The sequence below is a fragment of the Eleginops maclovinus genome, chromosome 14 (assembly GCF_036324505.1).
Source record: "Eleginops maclovinus isolate JMC-PN-2008 ecotype Puerto Natales chromosome 14, JC_Emac_rtc_rv5, whole genome shotgun sequence".
Classification (NCBI taxonomy): domain Eukaryota; kingdom Metazoa; phylum Chordata; class Actinopteri; order Perciformes; family Eleginopidae; genus Eleginops; species Eleginops maclovinus.
In genome coordinates this window covers 12,387,211-12,411,748 of record NC_086362.1, presented here as the reverse complement: position 1 = coordinate 12,411,748, position 24,538 = coordinate 12,387,211, and the positions used below count along the sequence as shown (strand labels likewise).

General features: G+C 41.1%; 2 protein-coding genes across 4 annotated transcripts in view; both read right to left on the bottom strand.

Annotated features, from left to right (window-relative positions):
- The window catches only part of tbc1d14 (TBC1 domain family, member 14), a 31,704-nt gene extending 20,689 nt beyond the window's left edge, over positions 1 to 11,015 (bottom strand). Inside the window, exons 1-4 of one of the 2 annotated variants that reach the window (XM_063900583.1) lie at positions 10,871 to 11,015; positions 10,413 to 10,574; positions 7,169 to 7,910; positions 830 to 953 (exon numbers count right to left, since the gene is read on the bottom strand). In XM_063900583.1, coding sequence (XP_063756653.1) covers positions 830 to 953; positions 7,169 to 7,910; positions 10,413 to 10,461 — 915 coding nt within the window. In that variant the 5' untranslated portion in view covers positions 10,462 to 10,574; positions 10,871 to 11,015. Of the gene's footprint in view, positions 1 to 829; positions 954 to 7,168; positions 7,911 to 10,412 lie in introns of both variants that reach the window. The other variant, XM_063900582.1, reaches the window with a different exon arrangement.
- Positions 11,016 to 11,696: 681 nt separating this feature from the next.
- On the bottom strand, positions 11,697 to 23,810 carry kiaa0232 (KIAA0232 ortholog). Of its 2 annotated transcripts, none has more exons than XM_063900470.1 (8): positions 23,585 to 23,810; positions 21,182 to 21,752; positions 20,688 to 20,828; positions 19,193 to 19,262; positions 18,980 to 19,064; positions 15,475 to 18,835; positions 15,196 to 15,304; positions 11,697 to 14,575 (listed from the first exon to the last, which is right to left on the bottom strand). In XM_063900470.1, exons 2-8 carry the CDS (start codon positions 21,416 to 21,418, stop codon positions 14,559 to 14,561), a joined length of 4,020 nt encoding a protein of 1,339 aa, XP_063756540.1. In that variant the 5' UTR covers positions 21,419 to 21,752; positions 23,585 to 23,810; the 3' UTR covers positions 11,697 to 14,558. The 2 variants fall into 2 exon arrangements, with proteins under 2 accessions (XP_063756540.1, XP_063756541.1); XM_063900471.1 differs by lacking the exon at positions 23,585 to 23,810 and adding an exon at positions 21,854 to 23,552.
- Positions 23,811 to 24,538: the final 728 nt, after the last annotated feature.

The window sequence follows — 24,538 nt, the reverse complement described above, 5'->3', positions numbered from 1 at the left end:
TAAGCACCGTGAGTAGTCGTTTGCTTTTCAGCATGAGCAGTTCAAAAGATAGCTGAAGGAGCTAAATGTCCCTGATGGGGAGAACACAACTACCATTGTACAGTGTTTATTTTAGAAGACCTTCAAGATAGTGTCTTAAAACGACAAAGTTGTGTATGTTATCATAAGTCATAATGATTGTGTACAGCAGTTGTTGGTCTGTATTGTCCCATGGTACGGTGATAAGCCCTGCTAAAAGGCATTACTGCATCAAAAGCATTTGCTCATCCATTTGACCTTTAAGCAGCAGCTGTTCTGCACCACAAGCTGCTGCAGCGTTGTCTTAATACAGGTGATTCAACTACAAGCTAAATATCCAACTATTACATGAATTATCTAGGGTATACATTGGAAGAGATTATCGCAACTTGACCCTGTGTTCAGTCAAAATGCAACATTGAAATCAATGGACGGATGCAAGTGGACACAAATTCATACATAGCAGCGCAAATTGAAGCCAAAGAGCATTTTTCAAGTAAAACCTGTCAACTTCAGTAAAATGCCAGAAGTACTCAAAGTCACTGAGACATAAACCACACAAGTACTTGACTAATTCATGATTTCTTACAGCTAACGTACAGCTTGCATAGCACCGACTCAAAATGACATTGGACCTGTGATGTTGGTCCTTGCTTATTGGTTAAAACAAAACAACAATGCATTTCCAAACAGGAAATAGCTAATAAACACAATGATAGACAGCAAGATCCGGGGAAAGGACCATCTGTCATATAACAGAAACTTATCGAAGCATGTGTAAACCTGCAACTCCAAAAATGAAGATTTCTACCTTCTGTATTCTCTTGGGGTCCTTAATGGGGCCTTCCCTGAGGGGTACCTTCCCAAACAGCTTCCACCCGGGATCCTTCTGCTCCACCGGCCGACTGTCCTTCACCCTCCTGGCAAACAGGCTCCTGGGAGACAAATGAGAGGGGGAATTAGATTGGAGGGCAAACGTATTAGGTCATTAAAACAAGGTCAAAGCACAGCACACAAGCTACGACTGCAGACTTCACTGGTGCCTAAAGAGCTGTAGCAAATGTGTGTTTAAGCTACTGCTGAAGCTCACAGCTGATATAATCTCACAACAGGAATCTGTGGATTTAAAGATGAAAGGGTAAAGGCCATAAAGAAAGCCCTTTATCAACCTATGTGACATCATGTGAGCTGTCAGGCTGTTCAGGGCCAATAAACTACACCTGTACACAGAGTGGAGCAGTTATGAGTTCTTTTTGTAGGCCAACCCGGAAAGTAGAAGGGGCTCCTTCGATAAAAAGCCAATTAGACTTCTCCATTGAAATATTGCTGAAAATAAGATCTGTAGCAAAGACGTTTATGATGCTTACATGTTTTGCTTAGCAAGCACTGTTTTTAGAAAAGTTGAAGCATAAAGCAGTCACCAAAAGAGAAGAGCTAATGTAATGCTATAAGTAAACTACATCACGGAAGCTGATAGGGCATGATGGTGTTTAGTAGTTTGTTTGTTAACGATCGCCTGTTTTAAGACACGTGAAAGCCTCAAACATTTACCAGTATGATAGTGGGGTGGTTTAAAACGTGAAAATCTCGAAACCTTGTATTAGCCATGGATCATACTTCATGCATCTAACCAAAACAATACTTGAAAAACCGTTGAAGAGAAAAAGGGAACCTGAATATCCTAAAATGCTTACTCATTTTGGGCTGAATCCGGTTATATCAACCATTATAAGTGCTAAAGGTGGATAAGAAATGTGTCACTGCTGCTTTCATTACAGAAAAGTATCCTTCCACTTGAAATAACTACTAAACTATCAACTCTGCACTAAAAACCCCCCGAATGCTCTGAAAGAACAATAACCTGCTGGCTGTGTTTGGCTTCCATCCACCTGGTGTTTGAATACAACATGCAAAGCTGCTGAAAAGCTTCCTCTTTTCGGCAGCATCCACTGTGTCATTTAGCCAGCTAGTCCTTTCATTTAACCATCAGTGCTGTGTTGTCAAAGAGCGGTTAGTCGGGGCTTTAATTAAAAGCTTCAATAGAGGCCAGCTTTGAAAATAAGAAATGAATAATGTGGAAATTAAAAAGCTTTTCCGACCAGGACACTTAACATAACACAGAGTGAAGAGGAGTAACATGAAAAAGGGCATACGGCGCGGTTTGTCTGGGTGACATCTCATCAAGAGACGACTCAATGTAAACTGCCTTATCTTTTAATGAAGGGACATCAATCAGTAGGAAATGTTTGTTTTAGTCAAGATTAATAAGCCTTTTCCGATAAGGAAGTTGTGTTTGGCCAAGTTGGAGATGGATTTTTAAACATTGGCCCATTGCCTACAGGTTCTGCGTAGAGACAATCTAATATGTTTGAGAAAAATGTCAAAATTACACTAATTGGCTCCATCGAAATAAACACATTACTTTATGGTGTAAGAATTCTGACACTTCAGTTACCTTAGAGAAGCTGCATCGAAACACACTTATAGCAGTCGTCCTTCCATGCCAATTTTTTGACATTATTTACTTTCCAATGGTAACATCTCACACCTCAGTCTGCATTAGAAATGCTAAGTCTAGCATTTCTACTTACTGATACTGTAGGACACTAGCAGTGGAAGGTATTTCCTCATTTTGTAAGGAACGAGAAAGTTTAAAGAAGAAGTGGAATGACAACAGAGAAAGATCATGAAGTCATTTTCTTACAGGTCGTGAACCCTGTGCAACATGCAGCGTTCTATCAGTGGCATTCAGGCGTATCTGTTCAGCCGTTTCCAGAACTGCACACTGGAATCACAGAACGGGAATCCAGCGACCTCCAGATTAGCAACTTTTTTCTTAGAAAGATAAGAGAAAAATGCTGGAAGAAAGGAGACACTCGTAGAGCAACATTTTATACTAAGGAATGCGGTCATCTGTAAACGGGAATATCTGATGTTATCAAAGTAACCCAACCCCCCTCTGAGGAAATAAATAGGAGGAAAACATCAGCTTCCAGTTACTAAGAAGAATGAAAACGATCTGGAAATATGATCTAAAGGGAAAATAACAAAAGAACAGTGTGACCTATAACAACCAGTGAATTGACAAATACAATTCCTAACTCAAAGTTCACTTACAAGTTTTTATTTGAGCGCTCACCACCTTTTAACAGTCAGCGTTCAGCTCCCGAGCGATCACCTTCTGTAATGTGCTAAAGTTTGATACTAAGGTTCACATGAGGAGAACTGAAACATCTCCATTTCAACTGAACAAATGTAAATTATAAGACCATTAAGCATGATTGAAAAGTCTGGAGAAAGATCAAAATCTGTGCAAACCCTTTGTTTTTGTGTCACAATACTATTTCAAAAAGGTCAATGAAGAACTTTCAGCTCAACCAGGGACTTTTTGAACACAACAATTTATTTGTGTCCAACGACTCATTGTTTTACTCAAAGACATATATAAATCACACCATCAAAACAAAGCAGGGCTTAGCTGAGGTGGAAAAATAAAGTGTACCCAGGCTTTGAACTATGGCATGGGTGAACTTCAGTAACCCTGAGCCAACATAACCCAATGATGGATTGAAGTGCAGAGGCCGACTGAGTCTTTCATTCTCGAATCAAAACCTGACTTAAGTTTAAGAACACTTCATGCATCAGAACATAATGTGTCCTGCTTTAATGTTTGCGTCAGAGCGAGTGTTTACAATGCTGGGACGTGATTTGCATTCAGTCCAGGCCAAGTGTGCCTCAACGTGAACTCTGAATGGCCGCGGCTACGGTCCAGTGCTCAAGTGGAACAGCCGGAAAATGGCAGATTTGCTTGTTCGTATGTTGAGTTCAAGCTAAAGGCTTTGCACTGCCATGCTTTGTGCCAGGATTCCACAACATTAAGTTCAGGCTTGGTGTGTGCACAGGAGGCGATAAGGTTATGCTTCAGGTAACAATGGCAAATACCAAACAAGCTAGTACAAGAACTGGAAAAGAACATTGAGTTTTTTCCTTTAGAAAGAACATCACGGTGTGTGATGAGGAGCTGCTTCAACACACGTTTAACAGAATACATTACATCCAGAGTTTAGTATGAATGTAACAGAAAAAAGACTGTCTAGCAAAAAAGCCATCACTTCTGATCAAGTGATGGCGTGCAGAACACAGAGATGATCAACTACAAGAAATGTCAACCAAAAAACTCACTTTTTATGTGCCAGTATCCTACCTGTCAATGGCGAGAAGAAGTGATGGGGTTGCCATCCTGCTCTGTCAGCACAAAAACTGAATTGAAATTCTCCTCCAAAAATAAAAAACCAAGAGAAGGGACCTGAAATGTTCTAGACAGTACAATTTTCAAAAGAAGAGCCAAAAATAAAGCTCCTCTTTAGTCAAGATTCTGGCCCATGCCATCCAAAAGTTAGAGAGGAAATAGTCCCACACAGCCACTATGTTCAGGCAGAGAGAGGTTGTGGAGGAAGAGGCAATGAGAGGCCTGACTTCACAAATGGGAGGGGAGGAATGGGTGTGAGGAGAAGAAGTCTGAAGGGCACTGAGGGAATAAGTAACTTCTCCGTTTGACCAAGGAGGTAAACATAGTAGAACAGTAAGGGGAGGTGCTGCCATGGAGTATCACACTAATCAATTACAGTGTGTACAAATAATAGAATCTGTTATGTTACGGCTAACACTGCGTTTAACGTGTACAATTAGTCTTCCACGCTAAAGTAATGCTTGTGTGTCCGCGAAGAAGAACAACTATTCAAACACACGTCATAAAGCAGCACACGTCATGAAGCAACACAAAGGGTGTCAGGTGACAGCTGCTATGACCGGCAGCCTGGTGCAACAGTACAAAAAAAAAAAGAATACAAGTTTGACTAGGTGCTGTTCCCCCCCTCGCCTGATCATTCAAGGAAAACTCAATGGAGGGTGGAATGTGGCAAAGCAGTGAGAAGAAATTAAATAGCATCATAAGAGCTACTTCTGAGAACTTGAAAGTAACTTTGCTGAATTTTAAATGGATTTTTCACATGCTCTTAGGTTGTGATTGTTATTCTTCATATACACAGCCAGAGCAGACCCTTGTACTGTATGTAAATGAGTGCAATAAGGAGTCGTTGCTGTGGGTAAACAGGAATCTATAATGAAGGGTCTTGTGGACATTAACAAGTAGTTTTTGTTTGTTTTGTTTCTCTTTTAAGAGTTAGAGTCATGACTAAGCTCCCATGACTGATTACTTTTTGTTGTGCTTTCAAATCTATATACATTTATTTCTTTCCAACGTTTTATGTTTAGCTAGTCTTGGTTTTTAGTCTGTGTATAATGCTGAATGTAGCTCGGCTTCTTCTTTCATTTTTGTTCTTGTTTATCTGAAGAAAGCTCAGCTGTTGGAGAAGTTTCATTAAAATGAAATCAAAAAAGAATTTGAGAAACTGTAGTGGTGGTCATTAGTCAATGAACTAACCAGTTGCAGATTATTAGGTAATCAATTATTTGTGTTGATGCATTCAGCACCTACATATTCAAGCTCTCAAAATAATTTAGTGAAAAGATGGTACATTATAGACTTATGATACCTAAAAGAGGATCTGTGAAATACAAAAAGCACATTAAAAGCACGAGTATGCATATCGTATGCTCAGTGTAGATGCATTTAAAACACCAGGTGGATAATGGCTGGGCCACAGCTGGCCAAACACCAAAGTAATCCACACACACACACACACACACACACACACACTCCAAATGCAAACAAAACATGGCGATGATGGGATTTAGGGTATGAATTGAACCCCTGATTTAGAAAAGGTAAAGTGTTTTTTCTTGGAACGCATATAACACCTTAATCTGACCAAGGTTTTATGGTTGTTCTGTTATTAAGAGAAGTGCACTGAAGGGACACTGCATCAGGAAACCGAGAGCTTTTGGTTTTACAGAGGGTCATTGTAGGTGAGCTGTAATATGCAAGAGTAGAGGGAGGTGGGGGGGGGATGTGTTGGCTAAGCAAGGTTTGTAAAGCAACTTTGAGCAATGCCTACTTCTCTAGGTTATATTATATATAGAGCCTTCCACAGAGTCTGATGAGAGGAAGTAGAGAATGATTATTAGTTTTTCTGTTGCTGGCCACTCATGGTACCAAACCCTGCTTTGTCTCCTGCTATATCCAGATGATAGAATAAGCAAGTGGACGGAAAGAACTTAAAGAAATGATAATGTAAGAAGAACAAAAGTGTCATATTTCTTGCTTCATATTGTTCGTGTATTTAGTTTTCTACTAAAATAGATGTCTAATGTCATTGTTCTCCTCCCAATTACAATCAGCTTTTTAACACCAGTGGTCATTTTAACCCCCCAAATTAGCATTAATAAGCCCCATACACTAGGTTTACCTGCACTGATTTTCACTCTTCTGTCATCATACAAAACATATTAAGCAACCAGTCATGCCAACATTAACTACAGTGTAATCTGAGTTTCCAATTGAAATCTCTTGAAATATCATATTTTATAATTGTTTGTGTGCTAGAGATTATGAAATGTTTTTACTGTTTGTTGATTGTTATGCACCCGCCTAAAGACTGCAGGTGGAAATTAGCTATTAGCTCAAATTTAGCATAAATCATCTCTTCTCTGGTCTGAGATTAATGTATTTTTATGCGTAGCCCTGCTCAAATAAATACAAACATTAAAATACGTAAAAAGGTACACTTTTTGTATTTTGTTCAGTACATGTCATCAAGTTCTCCTATGAAGACATACTTTTATTATTATAAAAACTGGGTTTAACCACATTGCAATTTGCTTTCTCTTTACCCCAGCCCCAATTTATGGGCAAATAAACTGCTTACAACTACATTAAAGTGTGTTATAAACCGTGTATTAAATGTTTATACACTGCTTATGATTATTAAATAAGGAAGGGATTAAGGTAAAGTTCTGGATAACTGCAGGTATGGCTACAATGGATGATATGGCAAGAAATGGCAGGTAGGAATTCAGATGTAATCTCTAATTAAGCACACTTTTGCATGCATGACTTAATGGAACCGCTATTATTCTTTTTGGTTATGAGAAAAGGAATTCACTTACATCATCGAAACCTATTTTGACAAAATATAATATAGAGTATGGAGCCGTGCTTTTGTTATATTTACTGATATTCTGAACATACCTGTTGAATAAACTTGCTAGAGGTCCTAATTTCTTTAGCCTGCCGTCCTCTTCCTGATGCGGACCCCGTACAGGACTCCATAAATCTCCAGGTGACGACGAGAGCGTCACGTCTGAGAAATGACCGCCGCCACTGTCGTCTGTCTCCAAGGTAACGATGGCGCTGGAGCTGGAGGTGACGGTGAAATCCAAGATGTCTTCATTGGAGACGGACAGCTCGGTGCTCATGCTGGACATGCTGGAGATGTCATCGCTGCGGTTTAAAGCTCCGATGCCCGTCCCCGTGGTGGTGGATAATCTGAGTGCGGGACTTAAGTGCCGAATGGAGTCGTACCCGCTGCGGGGGAAGGTGGAGGATTTACGGAGGGAGTTGCCATCAGTAGAATCCTCCAAAGTTAAAGTGGCGGGAGAGTAGGAACTGGAGTCAGAGACGAGGCCTCCGTCCCCGGCACGTTGGTGGGCGTGGAGGATAGGCTCCGGAGGGTTGATCTCCAGAGTGGGGATACCCGAGTCCTGGGAAGTCAAGCTGTGGCAGTCCTGGTTCGGGTCTGAGTAGTTTTTTTGGGGGCTGCAGTAGTAGATGGGGGTGGAGGAGCAGGATGGCTTGTAGGTGGGGACGACCGACTCACTGTGCAGGGTGGAGCTGAGGTCGTGGTGGCAGTGGCTGGTGTGATTGTGGAGGTCAGAGGCAGCCAGGTCCGTCACTACACAGCCATTCTGCACTATGGCTTCTCCAGATAAACCTTCAAAAAGAAAGGGACATTCAATTAGAGGATTTTTATACATAAAAGTTTAACAAAAATAATTTAAAATACTATAATTGGGGAAAACTAAGTTTAATATCTGACTTATCTCTAGTGGTGTCTAGGTGTGACATCAGATCAAAGGTGGACTAGCTTTCTCTTCACCAAATTTAAGGGATCCCAAGTAAGAATGACCTGCAAACTGATGATCATCCAACTATCTCTCACTATTCAAACAATAATTATTGACAGTAAATGACTCATAGTTTTATTTTTATTTAAACTTCTTAGTTCTCTGCTTTGCATCTGAAAAATTGCTTGCTTACTTATAGCTCGCTAACAATAATGTCAACAGTAAAGATTTGAAAGGTTTATTTGATTGTTTTCTTGATAAAGGAGATGCATTTGGTACACTTGTTAGGCCTTAAGATTGTGATTTTTATTACTCCACAGTAAACCTTTATTATCTAATAATGTGTTAATGCGGTTCTATGATTGGGTGTCGTAATGCTTTTTTTCTGTGAGCACACTGAAGCACACTCAAATGTGCTATGTACGTTACCACTAGAATTAATAAACTGATTGACAGAATATTATTCTCCAACAAATTAAATAATTTATAGCTTTTTAATCTATCACAAACGGTAAACAGTCACTGGTTCCATCTCGTCAGATGTGAGGACATGCAGCTATGACAGTTATTATATCATTGCAAATTGAAAACCACTGTGTTATGGATTGGTTTGTTGGAGACATAGGTCATATTAAGATGTCTGCTTGGCCCAGAGCATTTTAATCCAACCCTGAATGTGATGCCATTTTTCACACACGTGTATATGTGATTTATTGATACACATTTACAAACAGCTGCTCTACATAATTCAATATTTAGAGGGTTTTTTTGCTTGACTGGGGTATCAGATAAGCGTGGAAGCCTTGAAAGACGAAAATTAATCCCACAGAAACACGGCTGTAACTGGATTCCGGACTGTAATGTGAACCGGGGCCCCAGTAAAGGCCTATCATGCTTTAACACCAGCTGGGAGGCTAAGCTAAAGCTTACGGGTCGGACTCTCCTATCCGTCTTGTACGCAAGCACCATAGTGTTGTAAATACTAATACCTAGGGCAATAAAAATAAGGTAGGTAGGTAAAAGGGAACGGACAAATAAACATTTAAAGACAACAGGGCCTTTTTTTTCTTTTGCAAACGGTTGACACATGAAGCTAAATTCTTACCCAAGCTCTAAACCCTGACCTGCAAGTTGTCATGTGATTTGGGTAAACTTTGTCTCAAAACATAGCAACATGTTGGTCCTGTGCCACTGGAAATAATCTACAACCAGAGGTCACTAAAGAATATCAATGAATAAAGTCATCTGGACATACTCACTCACTTTCCTTATTGTATTACTGTGTACTGCTGAACAAATGGCATTCTTCTTAAAGAGGTAGCCTATGTTAGCCTCACCTATGTTTTTAAATATAAATCAATGCCCTTCATGAGATTTTAAACAAAAAGACATTAAAAAGTATTAGCTATGAGTGTAAGGCATACATAGACAGGCATGTTCTTGTTTTTATGAAGGCATTACAGAGGCAAGAGGTAGCTGACTCCCTATTGTCTACTTAACTGAAACACCCATTAGAGTATGCACACACAAATCTTGTTCTGCAGGTCATGATATAATATAATAATATGACTTTCTGCTTAGGTAAACATAACATCACACATTCTTACATAAGGGCATATGCTTCAGTGGTTTTTTCTAAGAAAAGTTGCCCTCCGTTTGGGTTAGGAAGCAAGTTCCCAACTGCTACAGCGTAAGATTGGAATGCATGGTGTGATGCATAATACAGGGCACATGACATTAAACATATTTGAGAGGTCCATGGTTTTTCAAGCCTACAGGCCTTCTTTTTCAACTCAGCAGTATTTATTTTTAACAGATAGCCTACATTCTATCACCTTGCAGAACGCCGGTTAGCAAAACACTACAGTAGATGATTTTTTTTGTTCAAAAAGTGCAGCCTGGTATTTGTACTCCTAAATTGAGTGCTTTAGCAATTCCCAAAAGGTTTTGAGCCATGTTTTTCGGGGTTAAAGTTAAACATTAATAGCAGCTGTGCCACTCTGTATCGTACTTTAGAATTATGTTGAATCCAAAACCGTCTGATCACAGAATTCATGATTCATAAAAAAAACTGTGGTTATAAAGTTTACATTTTAGCTCAGAATTAGTCAATGACATGTAAGCCGAATTTATAAATGGCCTTCAATAAATCACAAAATGCTAAATGTTCTGGTTTATCATCCGTTTATTTGTGTAATATTCGAGTTTGAATTAAACTCAAACCATTTTTAAACGCAGATTGGCGTGACCTGTAACGTTGCCAAGGGAGAACTTCAAATTGCCTATGAGGGCAGAGTTCATGTGGTACGTGTTGTTAAAATAAAAAATAAATACATTGAAAGGTCTGAGGACACTTAATAATAACCTACCACAGCGGCTGTCTCTGCGGTCCCGGTTCCCGGTGGTCGTGTTTGCCATGATGCCGTTTGATGCTACAGGTGTCCGGCAGGTAGCCGCCTGCTGAAGCGGTCCATGGTGATGCTGTGATACTGCTGATGCACCGCCCTCATTTCCCTGCCTCTTCAACGCAGCTTAGAGCACACAAACAGCACCAGTATGAGGTCATTCGTTGAATAAAAAAACCTCAAGAACACATATATTCACCTCTGGGGAAAAGGAGGCTGGTAAATATAAACACGTCTTCCCGGACTTGCTACTGACGATGAATTTAGCAGCGCTTCCTCAAGTGCCTTATATCAAAATGAAGTTCAAATACAACGGACATGTTTTTCTGTCACATCATCTCTGCAGGAAACCACACGCTTCCCTGGTGTTATAAGAACAAGCACATGTCATAAGTTTATCCGGTGTCGTTAACATTTCATACCTGTTTTGACGCTACCGCCGCCATTTTAAAACAAACTTGTACCGTGAGTGCGGTGTAATCGAGTGAAGAATGTTCACTGTCGATGGATTTACCTGTCTTGAAATTAAGGCATTAATAATCGATTGAGTACCTGCAGGCTAACTCATATTTAGAACACGTATTAGTAAGAAACGTGGAGTACATTTACTCAAGTACAATGGGCCAGTCTGCAAAATGAATACTTTTACTTTAAATATATTTTGATGCCAATAGTTTTGTACTTTCACTTGAGTAACATTCTGAATACAGGACTTTTACTTGTAAGAAAGTATTGCTACACTCTGGTACTTTTACTTTTACTCAAGAGTACATCTTCCATCTCTGTCAACTTTCCATTTAAAATTGTTTCCTGCGTAGATTATTAGAAATACCCCTCCTGTATCTATTTTATGTGCAGTAAAAATGCCATAATGCTACTGAAACCTCACTCCAGGTAGTCTGGCACCTGTTCAATCCGTCATTTAACTAATCAAACTTGTTTTGCACAGCACCCTTTGTGCAGTTCAATGGGAAGGGCGACTGCATGCTAAAAATATACTTACTTTGTTTGGTTAACTACTATTTCAAAGGTAAAAAATAAACTCTTGCAAAAATAATGACAATCCACATCTAAAACGTGTTTTTTAAATGGATATTTCTTCAATAGTTTGAAGCTTTTCACCTCACTGTTAATAAGCATGAATAGAACATAATGATTAAAGCTTGTGATATGAATGAGTATCAGCACCCTGCCCTCTAGTGTCCCCATAAGGTAAGGTAGGAAGAAAAACAACAGGTAAACTCAGACTGAGGTTTGGTTTATTCCTTTATTAGATGTTAAGAAAATCCACAATGAAACAAAATAATTTACTCAGGGTGTATATGAAATTAGAACAACACATCTACTCAGGACAGATGGGATTCAGGAAAATATAGGAAGGGAGGAGGGTGAAGGAGCGTCTAGGTGGGAATGAAGAGACGAGGAAAACGTTCAGTTTTCAGTGCGGGATATGTCCTTCAGACCACAGTGTTCCAGATGCATATACCCTCACTGAATGCATTTTCTCGTCACACACGTTTTGTTTTTTAAACACGGCCTATCAAAATGGAAGAATTAACCGGAGAAAGGTGTGATGCATTCCTTTCACCTCCCATCTAAGTGCTTTGTGTCTTCTTGCACACATTCACTCACAGATTCACTCAGTCATAGCATTCTTTCAAATTAACCTCACTTGTATTTTTTAAACCAAAATATCTTCATTAAATCCAACACAAAAACGAGTGAGATGTTTGCATGCTGCACTTCTAGAGACAGTCCGTGGTTTGTTTTTTCTCTCAGGTGTCCCTCACCCAAAACATATCAACATGCTAAATTAGCTGAATGACTTTTCTCCGTATATTCTTTAATGTTTTCATGCGCCAAGGTATTGCATAGGACTTTTGAATTCCCCTCCACATTGCTTATGCAACCTACAATGGCTTTTTTTTCTTCCCCAAAACTATATGTTTATGACAGTCGCCTCTGTGTTTTGCGCGGAAGGAACTCCTGTCAATAAATTCTGCGCTACAATCAAAGAAAGGTTTTACATTAATGCATCGATGCACTGTCACAGGTCTGAGTGTAGATTATGCTTATATTAAAAAATTCCTGAGTGTCAGGTGACTGTCGAAGAAAGGTGACAAGACCCTGAAGTTGGAGTACCTTGGGGCTCTTTTTTTATTAAATTGAAGTGGCATTGGATTGAGCAAACCATTGGCCTGTACATACAATCGTTGCAAAATTAGGAAGCCATTTACAAAGCCATGCCAACCTGCGACTTACCAAAAGTCTGCACATTTTTAATTGCCCATAACAGAGGGATGGTTATAGTTGTGTGCTTCAGTTTCATTATGTGACGAACGTTACCCTTCTGCTGGCCTCACTACGTAAAGTTTCTAACTGAAATCGAAAGAAGATAAAAGTCAGAAGGTTTGCCAATTTGTTCAGGGGGTTTTCAAATGTAAGGGGCGCTAATGCATATGCATTTTTTGTGAATGTATGTCTGCATACATTCACGTTTCTCTGAGATAAAGTTCAAGTCCACTCATTCTGAACCTTCACAAGTTCCGTTGCCAACACACAAACACACACACTCAAACAGAGTGAGACATTACTCAGTATTTCAACAAGATATATTGTAAACCAAAAAAAACACACACCTCATGGGAAAAAAAGCATTTGTACCTTAGTGTAATTATGCCATGTTTTTGGTTTGACCTCCGCTCGCCACTTGCTTGGTTATACACTTGTTGAGTTTCAAAATGGACAATAAACCATTAGACAATGAGGACGATGTCCTTTCTGTTTGGGGACAAATAACTCAAAAGATGAACATGAGATTTAAACACCTGCAAGTATTTCTGCTTCTGCTGCAGACCTGACAACTAAGAGGTTACCTTAAAATAAAAAAACAAGCCACATTAAACAAGAACTGCCATCAGGCTATCTTTTTTTTTCTTTTCTTCTTTTCTCAATTTTTCGGCAAAAAGATATTCATGGAGTCTGACTGTCAGGACTACAAAAAAACTATGCCATCTACTTATCACAGCCATATCATGGAACTGCAATCAAAAGATTCGGAACATATTTATAGCACCAATATTTTGTACCATAGGAATTACAAAAAAATTAAAACAAAGTTTCATTCGATTGCAACACAGGTGTCTGCAGAAATGGCTGTAGTCTTATCATGTTGGGCCTTTACCCTAAAACAAACTTTTTTTTCTTTTTCCCCCCCAATTCTTTTACAGCATTGCATTTCAAGTAGATGATTAGTATTTTGTCCAACATAACTCATTTGATTTCCGGTTTTTTTATGTTTTTAAAGGATTTTTTATTTATTCTAGCCTCACAAACCATACTATGTCTACTACTAGCTCTTGTAAGACTATCACCAGTCAAAAACCAGACTCATTTATGATAACTTTTCACACATGGGGAATTTAGGGGTATTTAGAAGAAAAGCTGCACACATTCTCTACTTCACATTCAGAAAGTCGTCCAAACAAACTATTTAAATTAAACTCTCGAAATTCTTACACAACTCAAAAATCTCAACATCCTTATAATTATCTTTCTGAAACCAGATGGAAAGTAGAGTATGCGATAGCAGTCGTTTCACACGTTATGTTTAACTAGAAAAAGAGGAGTGGGACTGGCTGGACGAACATACATGCACAACCATTCAGATACCAGCAACTAGCAGTATCCTAGCTCAAAAGCAAAGATGGTGGGAACAAAACTTACAAGGATAGAACAAAAGATTGTCCCTACTACCTAACTGTGAGACATGAATGAGGATCAGCGTACAGATGAACCAAATGAAACAAATCCTAAAACGCCTACAATGCATGTTTGCTCTTGGCGTCACTCAAAGACAGAACATATTTTTTGAGTTTTCCTATTTTCTCTCACTTTTTGTAGATCTGATTGTTGACTACACAAGGTTTAGTAAATGAAAACCAACAGGGGTTATGTGTGGGGGTTTCGGATGGGTGTGTCAGAAAATGAGCCTACATTAGGTTTTTCCAGCTCTGAGATGACCCTGAATCTTTGCTGGTAGAGGTCCAGTCACAACAGGAGAGGAGGATTTCCTCTCTACGACAGGAGTCCTCAACAAAACTGGAGTAGTCAAATGTTGCTGCTCCCTGGAGAAAGAAGACAGACAAAAAGGTTAGATTGACAAAAATGTAACAGGACCATGCTGCTTATGTTTCTCCTTTACATCCTACACCTATCGAAAGTTCAAACTGGCCATCATAGATGCATGACCCGATTAGGACTTTCAGCCATATTTTCACTGCTAATGTTTTTCTAAAACCCCCTCAGTGGAATTCAGGTAGCCATAACCAAAAATGGGTAGACTACTTAGGAGAGTTCATATATGTTGATGCCTTTAACAGCAGAAGCTGACGGCCAGTATTGTACAGGTCTGTCTCTAGGATCTTAACACCTCAATCAATCAAGTCTTTTTTTCATGAGCCACTCTTTGTAGGAAACTGATAGGTCAGATATTTTTCATATTAGACTGTGCTTTTTATATAGCACTGATAGACATCTCTAATGAGTGTCAATGTGGATGTGTTGTGGGAAGGTTTGGGCACAAGATAGTAGTCTCTGTCCATGTCCATCATACTTAATAACTAATACAGTTTTGATAGCAGTTAAATAATTGCAGGTGAGGCCGTGATTACTTTCTCTTTGCTGGTGCATAGAATGTTAAAAATGTAAATGTTATATAAATATGTATTTCTTTAAAACGGTATACCTGTACACTGCGATCCAGGGAAAAGGGGGGAACAGAGTGTGTTCTGCCACCAGCACTCGTCTTGCTGGTTGCCGGTTCCTCTCTGTCCACTTATATTTAACAGAGGGAACTGTAAAAGACAAATGAGAAGTGGTTAGTGTTTCAGTAAGGCAAAACACTTCACAGACTTCACAGTCATTTCACAGATTATGAGAACACTGTGGTTATGCAAACACTTTTGTTGTAATGCTCGAGCACACAGAACGTTCTTACAACATCATTTTAGGAGGTAAGCCTCACCTCTGGAACATCTCCCACAAAGTCATAAGCGATCCCATACTTTGGGATCTGACCCGCTGGTGCAGAGAAGCAGGACTGCTTTTCTTCTGAAGATTCCTTCTTTTGAATCTTGCCGACAGAGACGTCGGTCTGTCCGCCTACATTTGATGCGGCTTCTGCAGTCTTGCAGTCTAAGCAAATCTCTTGCTCAGCAATTGGCAAGAGGGTACTGGAGCCCTCCTGTGAATCCAAAGAGGTCTGGGCACTCTTCTCCATGCCAGACTTCTTTAATCTGGGTAAGAATTTACCAGATTCCAGTTCTGACTTCCCGTAATAGGGGCCCTCACATTCTGCATCCTCCTCCAGAGGTTTGAGATCCGCCTGAGGATCATCGAAGACGTCCACCGGCGCCAGGACGGGAAAACTCATCTCCTCTTTGTCAGTCTCGGCCTCGGAATCACTCACTCCACCGGGAGACAACTCTGAGGCCGATATTGGTCGGAAATGAGTCCTGGGGGAGATGCGAATTGCCCTATACTGCGTACGGTTGATGCCATATATGCGTGGGTGGAAAGCTTCATTCTCTGAGTCCGAGCAAAGAATCGACTTGGGCTTGAAACCCGGACTGAAAGAAGCCATGTCCTCAGGCTCGAAAGAACACTCAACGTGGAGGACTTGGGAGAACGGATTGTTCAGGTTGAAGGATGTGAATGGGTAATCCAAACCTTGCTCTTCACCACGCAAGCCTCCGTAGGACCCGAGCAAATCTTCATGGAAGATGAAAGAAAATCCTTTATTCAATCCATCTCCGCCACCTCTAATGGCCTGCTCACTCTGCCCAAAGGACACAAGAGGCCTCCACAGGGGCCGGTGCCCGGGGGCAAAGCAGCTGCCAGTGTTCATGAACACATCTGTGCCGGTGATGGTGAGCATATCTGAGTTGGAAGCAGATGCAGCCGCAGCGGCACACTGTAGCAGGCTATCTTGGGTGTCACTTGGCGGCACAAGAGCCCAATTCTTATCCCCACTTAGTGTCTTCAACTCTCCATACACCCCTCCAAGGATGAATGACGTGCTCTCCCTGTCAGAGTTCAGGTCCCAGGGCTTGGACGGAGTCATGTAATCACCTGCACCATCTACCTTAGAGAGTTTGTTTTTGGCTAAGTCCTGTTCTTCCTTCTTGCCCTCCCAAAGGTGATACTCTGAGCGCTGCACTGCTTTTTTCTGAGGTCCCTGAATTGGAACCCCTTTGGCCTGCACTTCCAGGCGACTGCAGCAGTAACCGCCGGACTCATCTGAGAACAAGCCCTCGCTTGGTTGTTCGGCTCCTTGCTTCGCCGTTACAGATTTGTCATCTCCTATTGCAGTCCAAATGTCCTTTATTATCCCTGAGCTGTAGTCGTCACCGTGTTGGTTTGTGTCGTCCGAAAACATGCCAGTGCTATACTGTTTACTCTCGTCCTCTTCCAATGCTATACCACAAATGGACTCCAATTTAGATTTTTTGGTGAAGGTCTTATTGGATGCTGTGCTAACACTGACCTCCTCGCATATTCGGCTAGAGTTTGAATGCAAGAAATCCAGGATTTCATCCTCTAGATATGTACCAGAGAGAGGAGGGATTATACAATCAATCTCTTCGTTGCCAATTTGAACAGCATCCTCTGTCGGAACATTTCCTTGCTCGTTGTCTGAACGAGTTTCCTCTGAATGTGACCACGGACTGCAAGTTCTTGTTGAAAGGTTAGAACAGTGTTCAGTTTCGTCAAAGGCACTATTTTTGGTCCATATTAGCAAACGAGACTGTTTATTAGAATGTGGCTCGAGACAGCTACTAGAATCTGTGTTGTTTTCATGACCGACGGTGAGTGAGTCGCGGGGAAAAGGGAACGTGGGGCTCTCATACTGCAGCTCGAAAAGAGAGAAGCAGGATGGTTCACTCGTGGCTTCAGGGACATTTGGCTCTTCCGGATTTCCAGATAGTTTGCTCAGGGTGAACGAAACACTATCAAGGAGGGGGGAGAGGCGGACGGGAGAGTCTCCTATGAAGCTTTCTCCATCTATATCTTCTGAAGTGGATGGTGAATAACATCCCCACACTTGAGCCATGTTTTTAAGATCCTCCATTAGGAATCCATCTGATCCTGGAGCTTCTTGTGACTCTGCCCGTATTGCAATTTTCCCTTGCTGCTCAAGGCCATCTAACACTAAACAACATTCTGCCTCAACGTCTCTTTGCTCTTTGCTTTTTTGTCGAATCATGCTTAAGATCCGACTCTCTTGTATAGAGTCTGAGGCACTAGTATCCAATATGGATTGATAAATGTCAACTTCATAGAAGTGAGTGAATTCAGACAGATGCTTGTCATCTAAATCTCTACTATCCTCTGGCTGAGGGCAGCATGAGGTCCCAGTGAGTTCAACAGTTTCATCTTCTGCTTCGCCAGGCCCTTCCACAAAGTGCCCATCCACAAACGAGCCTGCTGCTAGGTACGCTCTCTGGTAGCTCTCATTGGCAATGCAGATTCCCTGGAATCGCTCTGGCAGCCTCTCCATGTCGGTTGACAAATCAAAACCGTCAGGAGAGTCTACCTTGTTGCGATATTTTGTTTCCAGCTTGCTTTGTCTGCTGCAAGGTACAAAATACTCTGTGATGGGCTCAGTGTACCAAAGAGGCTCCTCCATGTATTCCTTTCTGTTTCTGGCCTCAACTCCGGACTCTTTAGCCTCCTTCCAGCCTGGATCTCTACGAATCTCTTTCAGAGGTCTCTTCCCCTTCTTGTAAAGCTGTGGTTGTTTGGCAGCGCCTCCAGTGGCGCTGCTACTGCTCCCGCCTGCGTTTCTCCGCTCCTCTTTTTCAATTACCTTCACCTGCAGCTTCACCTGCCCGCTGTTGCGTGTTCTCTTATTTTTTGCAGCCTCCCTGGATTTGTGCCTTATTCTAACTGCCTTGCTTCTGGATGACTTCAAGTCACCGTGGTTCCCGCTTGAGCTTGAGCCCGCCTCACTAGAGCCAGAGGACCAGGATCTGGGTCTGTTTTTTCCCTCAGATCTATGTCTCATCTGTCTCTTCGAGTGGACGGTAGATTTCTCCTCTGCTGCTGCACCACCATGGTATCGATTTTCTTTCTCCTTCTTGCTCCGTCGCTGCTGGCCTCTCTCGTTGGACGTCGTAGTGATGGTGCCACCTGCTCCGAGGTTTCGCTCCTTTGCAGCCTCCCCTTCGCTGTTGCAATCTTTTGGGGAAGAGGTGTCTGTGCTGGTCTGTGGGGCAGCAGAGGATGAACTCGAGTATGCGCAGGCCTTAGCCTTGTTCCACACCGTCATGATCTCTTGGAGACAAACAGGTTTCTCTGACAAGGAAGGAAAGGCTTCATAATACCTGCAGTAACAACAGAGAAGAAGAGAGAAAAATAGATTTAAATGCATTCATAACGATACAGTTGAAATAAACAAATGCATGAGGATGTCATTCTGCAGTCACTTTTGTACATAAAATTATTCACATATCAATTATGTAGCTTACATTTCCACCTGGTCCTTTGAAGAGGGGGACTCAGCTCGCTCTGGAGACTGAGAGCCATCAGATTTCTTTTGTATCTGCTTCTCTTCTGTAAAAAAAAAAAAAAAGTATTGACCATCAAGACATTTTATGACTGCAATTATTATTCAAATTCTTTCTTTCCTTTTTATTCTACACAAGACTTCTAAATGTGATAGTAAAGATAATCGAACCAACCTTTCTGTTTGTTTTGGATGTCCTTTAGTTTAGAGCAAAGCTCTTCAACCAGGCTCTCAATTCCAGAGTTCTGCACAAATGAGACCAAAAAAACAAGCTTTGAGAACTTAAACTATATACTGTGAACAACCGATACGAATGTCTTTAGACGATATTATCATATACTTGGAAGTTCCAACTCAAAGGCCTTTCTCATACCAATATCATGGTAGAGTTTTACTGATAATACATGTTGTCAGTGACATATTGTGTTGATAAGTATTACAAAAATCCTGCTCAGGTATTTTAAGGGGGAAACTGAATCACTTTTGGTCTTTCTGATAAAAAAGAACATTAAAAGCTATTTAAAAAAAAAAAACAAGCTATGACATAAACAACAGAACAAGAACAGAACAAAAGATAACTTATTTTTTAAACTGCAAATACAACCGGACTCCTGAGATCTAATAGCATTAGTTAAGATTTTCCAAAAGCTACATTGACAGAAAATGTGAAGAATGAACGGCATGGGGTTGACACAAGTCAAGCCAGCTGACTTGTGAGAGCTTAGGCATGCTCGGTCATGACTGTTCTATATTTAGCTATGCTGCCGAAATACTTTTTTTTTTAAATAAAAAATAAAAAGGCTAAGCAACAGGACAAGGTATTGCCAAACTATGTTCTGGGTAGGTGAACATTTACTACATATCCGGTTTACCTTACTTCCATCTCACATTCAGCAATTTGATTTGTGGAAAATGTAAACAACAAGGGTTTAAAATAAATAAGACAACAATGTCAGGTGGCAAGCTTAATCGAGCCAGCACTGTCAAGGGAAATTGCCTCAAACAAATCACCTCAGTCCTGCCAGACAGTTTAGCTCACTCCTTCCCTTTTCACTCATCCAGAAAATAATATTCCTTACCATGCCACCTCATGAAAAGCCAAGCAAAGTTTTCTTATGCTCTGTGTTTCCTCTTGCATCATTGTGCTAATGCCGGTCAGCTGACAACCAACCGACTACGCTGCTCACTGCTGCAATCCTGCGCAGCGTGTGCTGGTTAAAAAATAGACTGCAGAATCCACTCCCCAGAGAGGAGCTCAACACTCCTCCTCCTGCCTTGCAGACCCTTCCCCTCCCTCCAGCGCTACGTTGTGTCATTCTCAACTAGATCATCCTCCCCTTACTACTGCCGACAAGTGACAGAAATTATTGGGTGCAATTGAAGTTACGATGCATGTACAATGAAGATCTTCCCTGATTTAAAGCATTAGCTTCCCACAGTGTCAGAGCTTTATTCCGTGTCTATTCACCGTGATTTATGCAATTTATATCTGCATGACTGCACATTGAGAAAAAGCAAGTATTACTAGTGTTACAAATGTGTGACTTGCCTGTATTCAGACTGCTTTTCACTCAAAGGTTTCATAAAATATGAAGCAGTTCAAAGAAAAGCCTTACTTGAATACCACCATCCTTAACTTATTATATTGATGTATCGATATTGGTGCTTACTTCATCAGATGCAGAGCGGAGGCATTGCACAGCAGCTTGCTTCTTCATTTCCTCAAGACTCAGGTCGGTCCCTCCTTTCTTCTTACTCTTGCCCCATTTTTTCCCAGCTCCCTTCTCCCAGCCCAAGAAGATGTCATTCTCCTGTCACACAAAACAAGAAAGTAATTCACAAAAGAAGAAAGTCATTCACTAAAGGACACACTGGTTTTAAACAGTAAAACTATTTTTTAAAAGCATAACAAGAACTGTAATGACAAATGACAGAGATCAAAGCTCGTTGTACAAGTGCTATGATGTGAAAGGAATCCCCCATTGTTAACTTCTCCTGGCACAATGATGTCTTCTTCTAATGAGTCCATTATATTCACAAAATAACTTCCCATCCCAAACAATGCGTACTGCCCACTCACTTTACAATGCAAAACACAAACAATGACAATGAGTTAAAAAAGTTTTTTAACTAAGAATATTTCCTAACATTTGTGGGTGCTTACCTGGTCCTGCAGGTCATAGTCGTAGCTGTCATGCAGGAGGAGGCTGAGGACATAGCGGGTGTAAATCATGGCATCTATCCCACACTTCTCAAGCTCCTGGCCAAGCCAGCTTTGTACTGGACCCAGTGACTGGAACAAGGACATCTCTGAGGCAGGCAGGGGGCCGACGAAGGGGTAGGGGCAAGAGAGGTTTTCAGGAGGAGCAGGACCGTCTGAATCGGTGCTCACTGGACGCATGGGACCTCAGGTGTTGGCCATTCTAAGGTGGAGCAGCATTGTGATGGGTAGTTACTGTAGGGTGGTCGTTGAGAAGGGAACAGAGAGAGGACGAGGCAGAACCTTGGGAAGAGGGGCTAGTCACTCCAGCAGGACGCACCGAAGCGGCTCTACATGGGGAGGCATGTAGGATGTTATTTTTTTATATTATTGCTTTTAGCAAAAAGGGGATTTTACACGTCAGGCATGGCTTAGGCTGCTGATAGATCTCAGCTGCTGAGCAAAACACAGGATGTGTTTGCGTCTCAGTCGGAGTGGTCCATTTTGGGGCTACGTCTTACTTCAACGGCACAACCTGTAACAGCGAAAACATACATTGGTTTTCAATATTTAATGTAAGCATTGAAAAAATATCGTACAAAAGCATGTAGCCTGACTGTTTAAAGCCTTGCTTACCAGCAAGCTAATGGGCTCATGAGAGATCATGAACTCTTGAGCAGCAGTTTCAATCATGACACATTATGGTGGTGCGCCCTTTTACAATGTGATAAACAGGTTGACTGTGATGTGAAGCACATTTACAACTTAGTTAACCCTTTTCAAGTATGCATATGTGTAATAAGTTAACTATCCTGTTATGAAATGCAATGTAACATAATAAATTTATTACAGAAGAAGTGGTCATGACCATGTCTTTTTGAAACTGGATGACAGCAAGGCTTAGTAAAACTACTAAAAGAGGAAGCAACATGTTGATTGTTGTCCTATTCATTTCGAACAACGGCTGCCTAATGTTAATTGGTAAGTTATAACAGCAAACATGTCCTGGATTTGTGCCCATGGCAGAACAACAATGACAAGCTAACTCCAGCAGTTGAAATAAAACTGTGTGGGCAACGGACAGGGGATCGCTTGCTGTCAAGTGCATGTGTTTTATATGGCAGCAGCGGATTAGTGGACCGACGTGAAGAGCAAATGGAGGCTGCGGCGATTTGATTGGCTGAACCCGTCTTCATATTATGGTTTAGTCCTTTGCATCGTCAAAGGGGCAATATCAAAAGTTTTGCAGTATCCAAACCAATTATTTATTATCACATTGTAACATTATCTGTAAATAATAAATACAGAAGGACAACAGCTGAGATAAACTAGCTCCATCGATAATTGCTAAATATGGCTGACCAGTGTCTACAACCCAGCTGTTTCTTGTATTCACATTAGCCCGGCAGCTAGCTTATGACCGCACTGCCCACATACCAACTTCATCGTGCAACTCATTTGTTCCGCTGAAATGGAAAGTAGCAACGTAATGCCATTTGCACAGAGTCAACCAGCTAGTTATCTCCATTTCAGATACATTGTTACGTGGGGCAAATAGTCATAGTTTAAAGACGCTAACGTTACACTGCTTGGCTGCTGAGTGCGGCAATACATAACAGCAAGGGACGATCATTATGATTAAGTATTGACCTTATTGTGATTAAACACTACACAATCAGTGGTGGGTAGCTGCTGAAGTGTCAACAAACGTTATATTGACCTGTGATAGCGTCACACTGCAGTCAAATGGCAAGGTTAGCTAGACCACCGACCTTTAACGTTAGCTTATGAGCTAAGTTAGCCAAGTTAGCTGCCCGTCTCCGGTCGTTAGCAATTTAGTATTATTTTTACGCTAACATTACGGTCATCGTGACAGGTTAACACCTATGTTATATTACAGTCTTATCAATTTAACTCTAATTGCGATGTCCCCCTTCCCCGAGCAGACCGTGGTTTGTTATGTAGGGCAGGTGAACGGAGGCTCCTCTGCACAGTGACATTAGAGCACTGGCCGTTCTCCATTAAATAGTTAGCTAGCAAACCGCAACACGCAAACGTTAGGCCGAGTCTAAACTTTCAGTTGGAGACGCAGCGCCCAGAATGGCTAACAGTAAACACACGGTTGCAAATGTGTCCTGTTCAAATTGAAACGAACGTTTGCTATCGTTAGCATTCACGTCCGCTTGTTGTGACCGAGGGGGAGGCGGCTGCCCCAGTAGGCAACAAGCGGACTGTCAGACGTTTTCCCTTCAAAATGTACGCCATACCGTCATACAACGAAAGAGTAGTCTGAATAAACACAAAACATGGAGAAAAACAACACAGTGCGACAAGTAAAACTCCAAGCCGGTTCAATGGTGGACCTACCTGCCGTGGGCTGAAGTAAAGAGAAGCGGCGAAAGGGGAGCGGCTATTTCTCTCCCGCTGCCGTTCCGAGCTCGAGCTCTGGAATCCGCTGCGGTAGCATCGCGTATCATGGACGCCGACAGAAATGGCGCTGTTTTCACATCCACTGCTTCTTCAACAGCGTCAAGGAAACTGGCGACATTCCGGTTCGAGCATAAGAAAGATCACTCCTCGATGACACTGATACCCAGAACCACAATGTCCGCTATATAAAAGCCAGTTTCATTCAGAGAGGACTCCTGGATTCGCCACCCTCCGCGTTCGTATCTAGGCAACAAGGCAAACCTCTGCTGTCCTGTTCTCAAAAGTTTGATTCCTCCGCTAGGGTATTGCATCAGAAGCCCAACTAGTACTCTTATTATTTGTTAAGTACTTCAATAAAAGTCAAAGGATGAACTACATTGCGCAGACTAAAAATGTAATGAGGGACTTAGTATTCTCTTTGAGGTTAAAGTTATATTAATTTTTTTAAATAAAAACAGATACAAATGCTTTCAACAGAAAAAACACAAATATGTATTGTTAAATGCACAATATAGCCTTCAAAAATACAATATGGTTAGACTTGTTAGAAGGTTTTTTGACAAAAGTTTCATATAATCTACCTTTAAGGTCCACACACTTAATAAATGTAGTCAACAACATATTTATTAAAGTTAAACGACAACAGAAATAAAAATTTATTTTCAATTGTGCCATGTGTATATATATTAGCTTTTAGTTTGGGATATCTTGCATAGACAAAACAGTATTTTTAAAGTTATAGTTATTATAAAACCCCAATACAACTCCATTCGATTTTAGATGTGTTTCACTAAGTGTATATCTGGGTGGGTGTGTATGTTTTGGATGGTGCTTATTCTTTAGGCTGACCACCTGCCTTAGATCAAAGGTCCATAGTGTGGCACACTTCAT

What these genes read in the sequence shown, in the direction of transcription:
- kiaa0232 (XM_063900470.1), bottom strand. Translation starts at nt 21,418, where the DNA reads ATGCGTCCAGTGAGCACCGATTCAGACGGTCCTGCTCCTCCTGAAAAC. An exon ending in TCCGCTCTGCATCTGATGAA is followed by an intron (nt 19,263 to 20,687) that starts GTAAGCACCAAT and finishes TCATTTGTGCAG; the next exon opens with AACTCTGGAATTGAGAGCCT. An exon ending in CATCCAAAACAAACAGAAAG is followed by an intron (nt 19,065 to 19,192) that starts GTTGGTTCGATT and finishes TTTTTTTTACAG; the next exon opens with AAGAGAAGCAGATACAAAAG.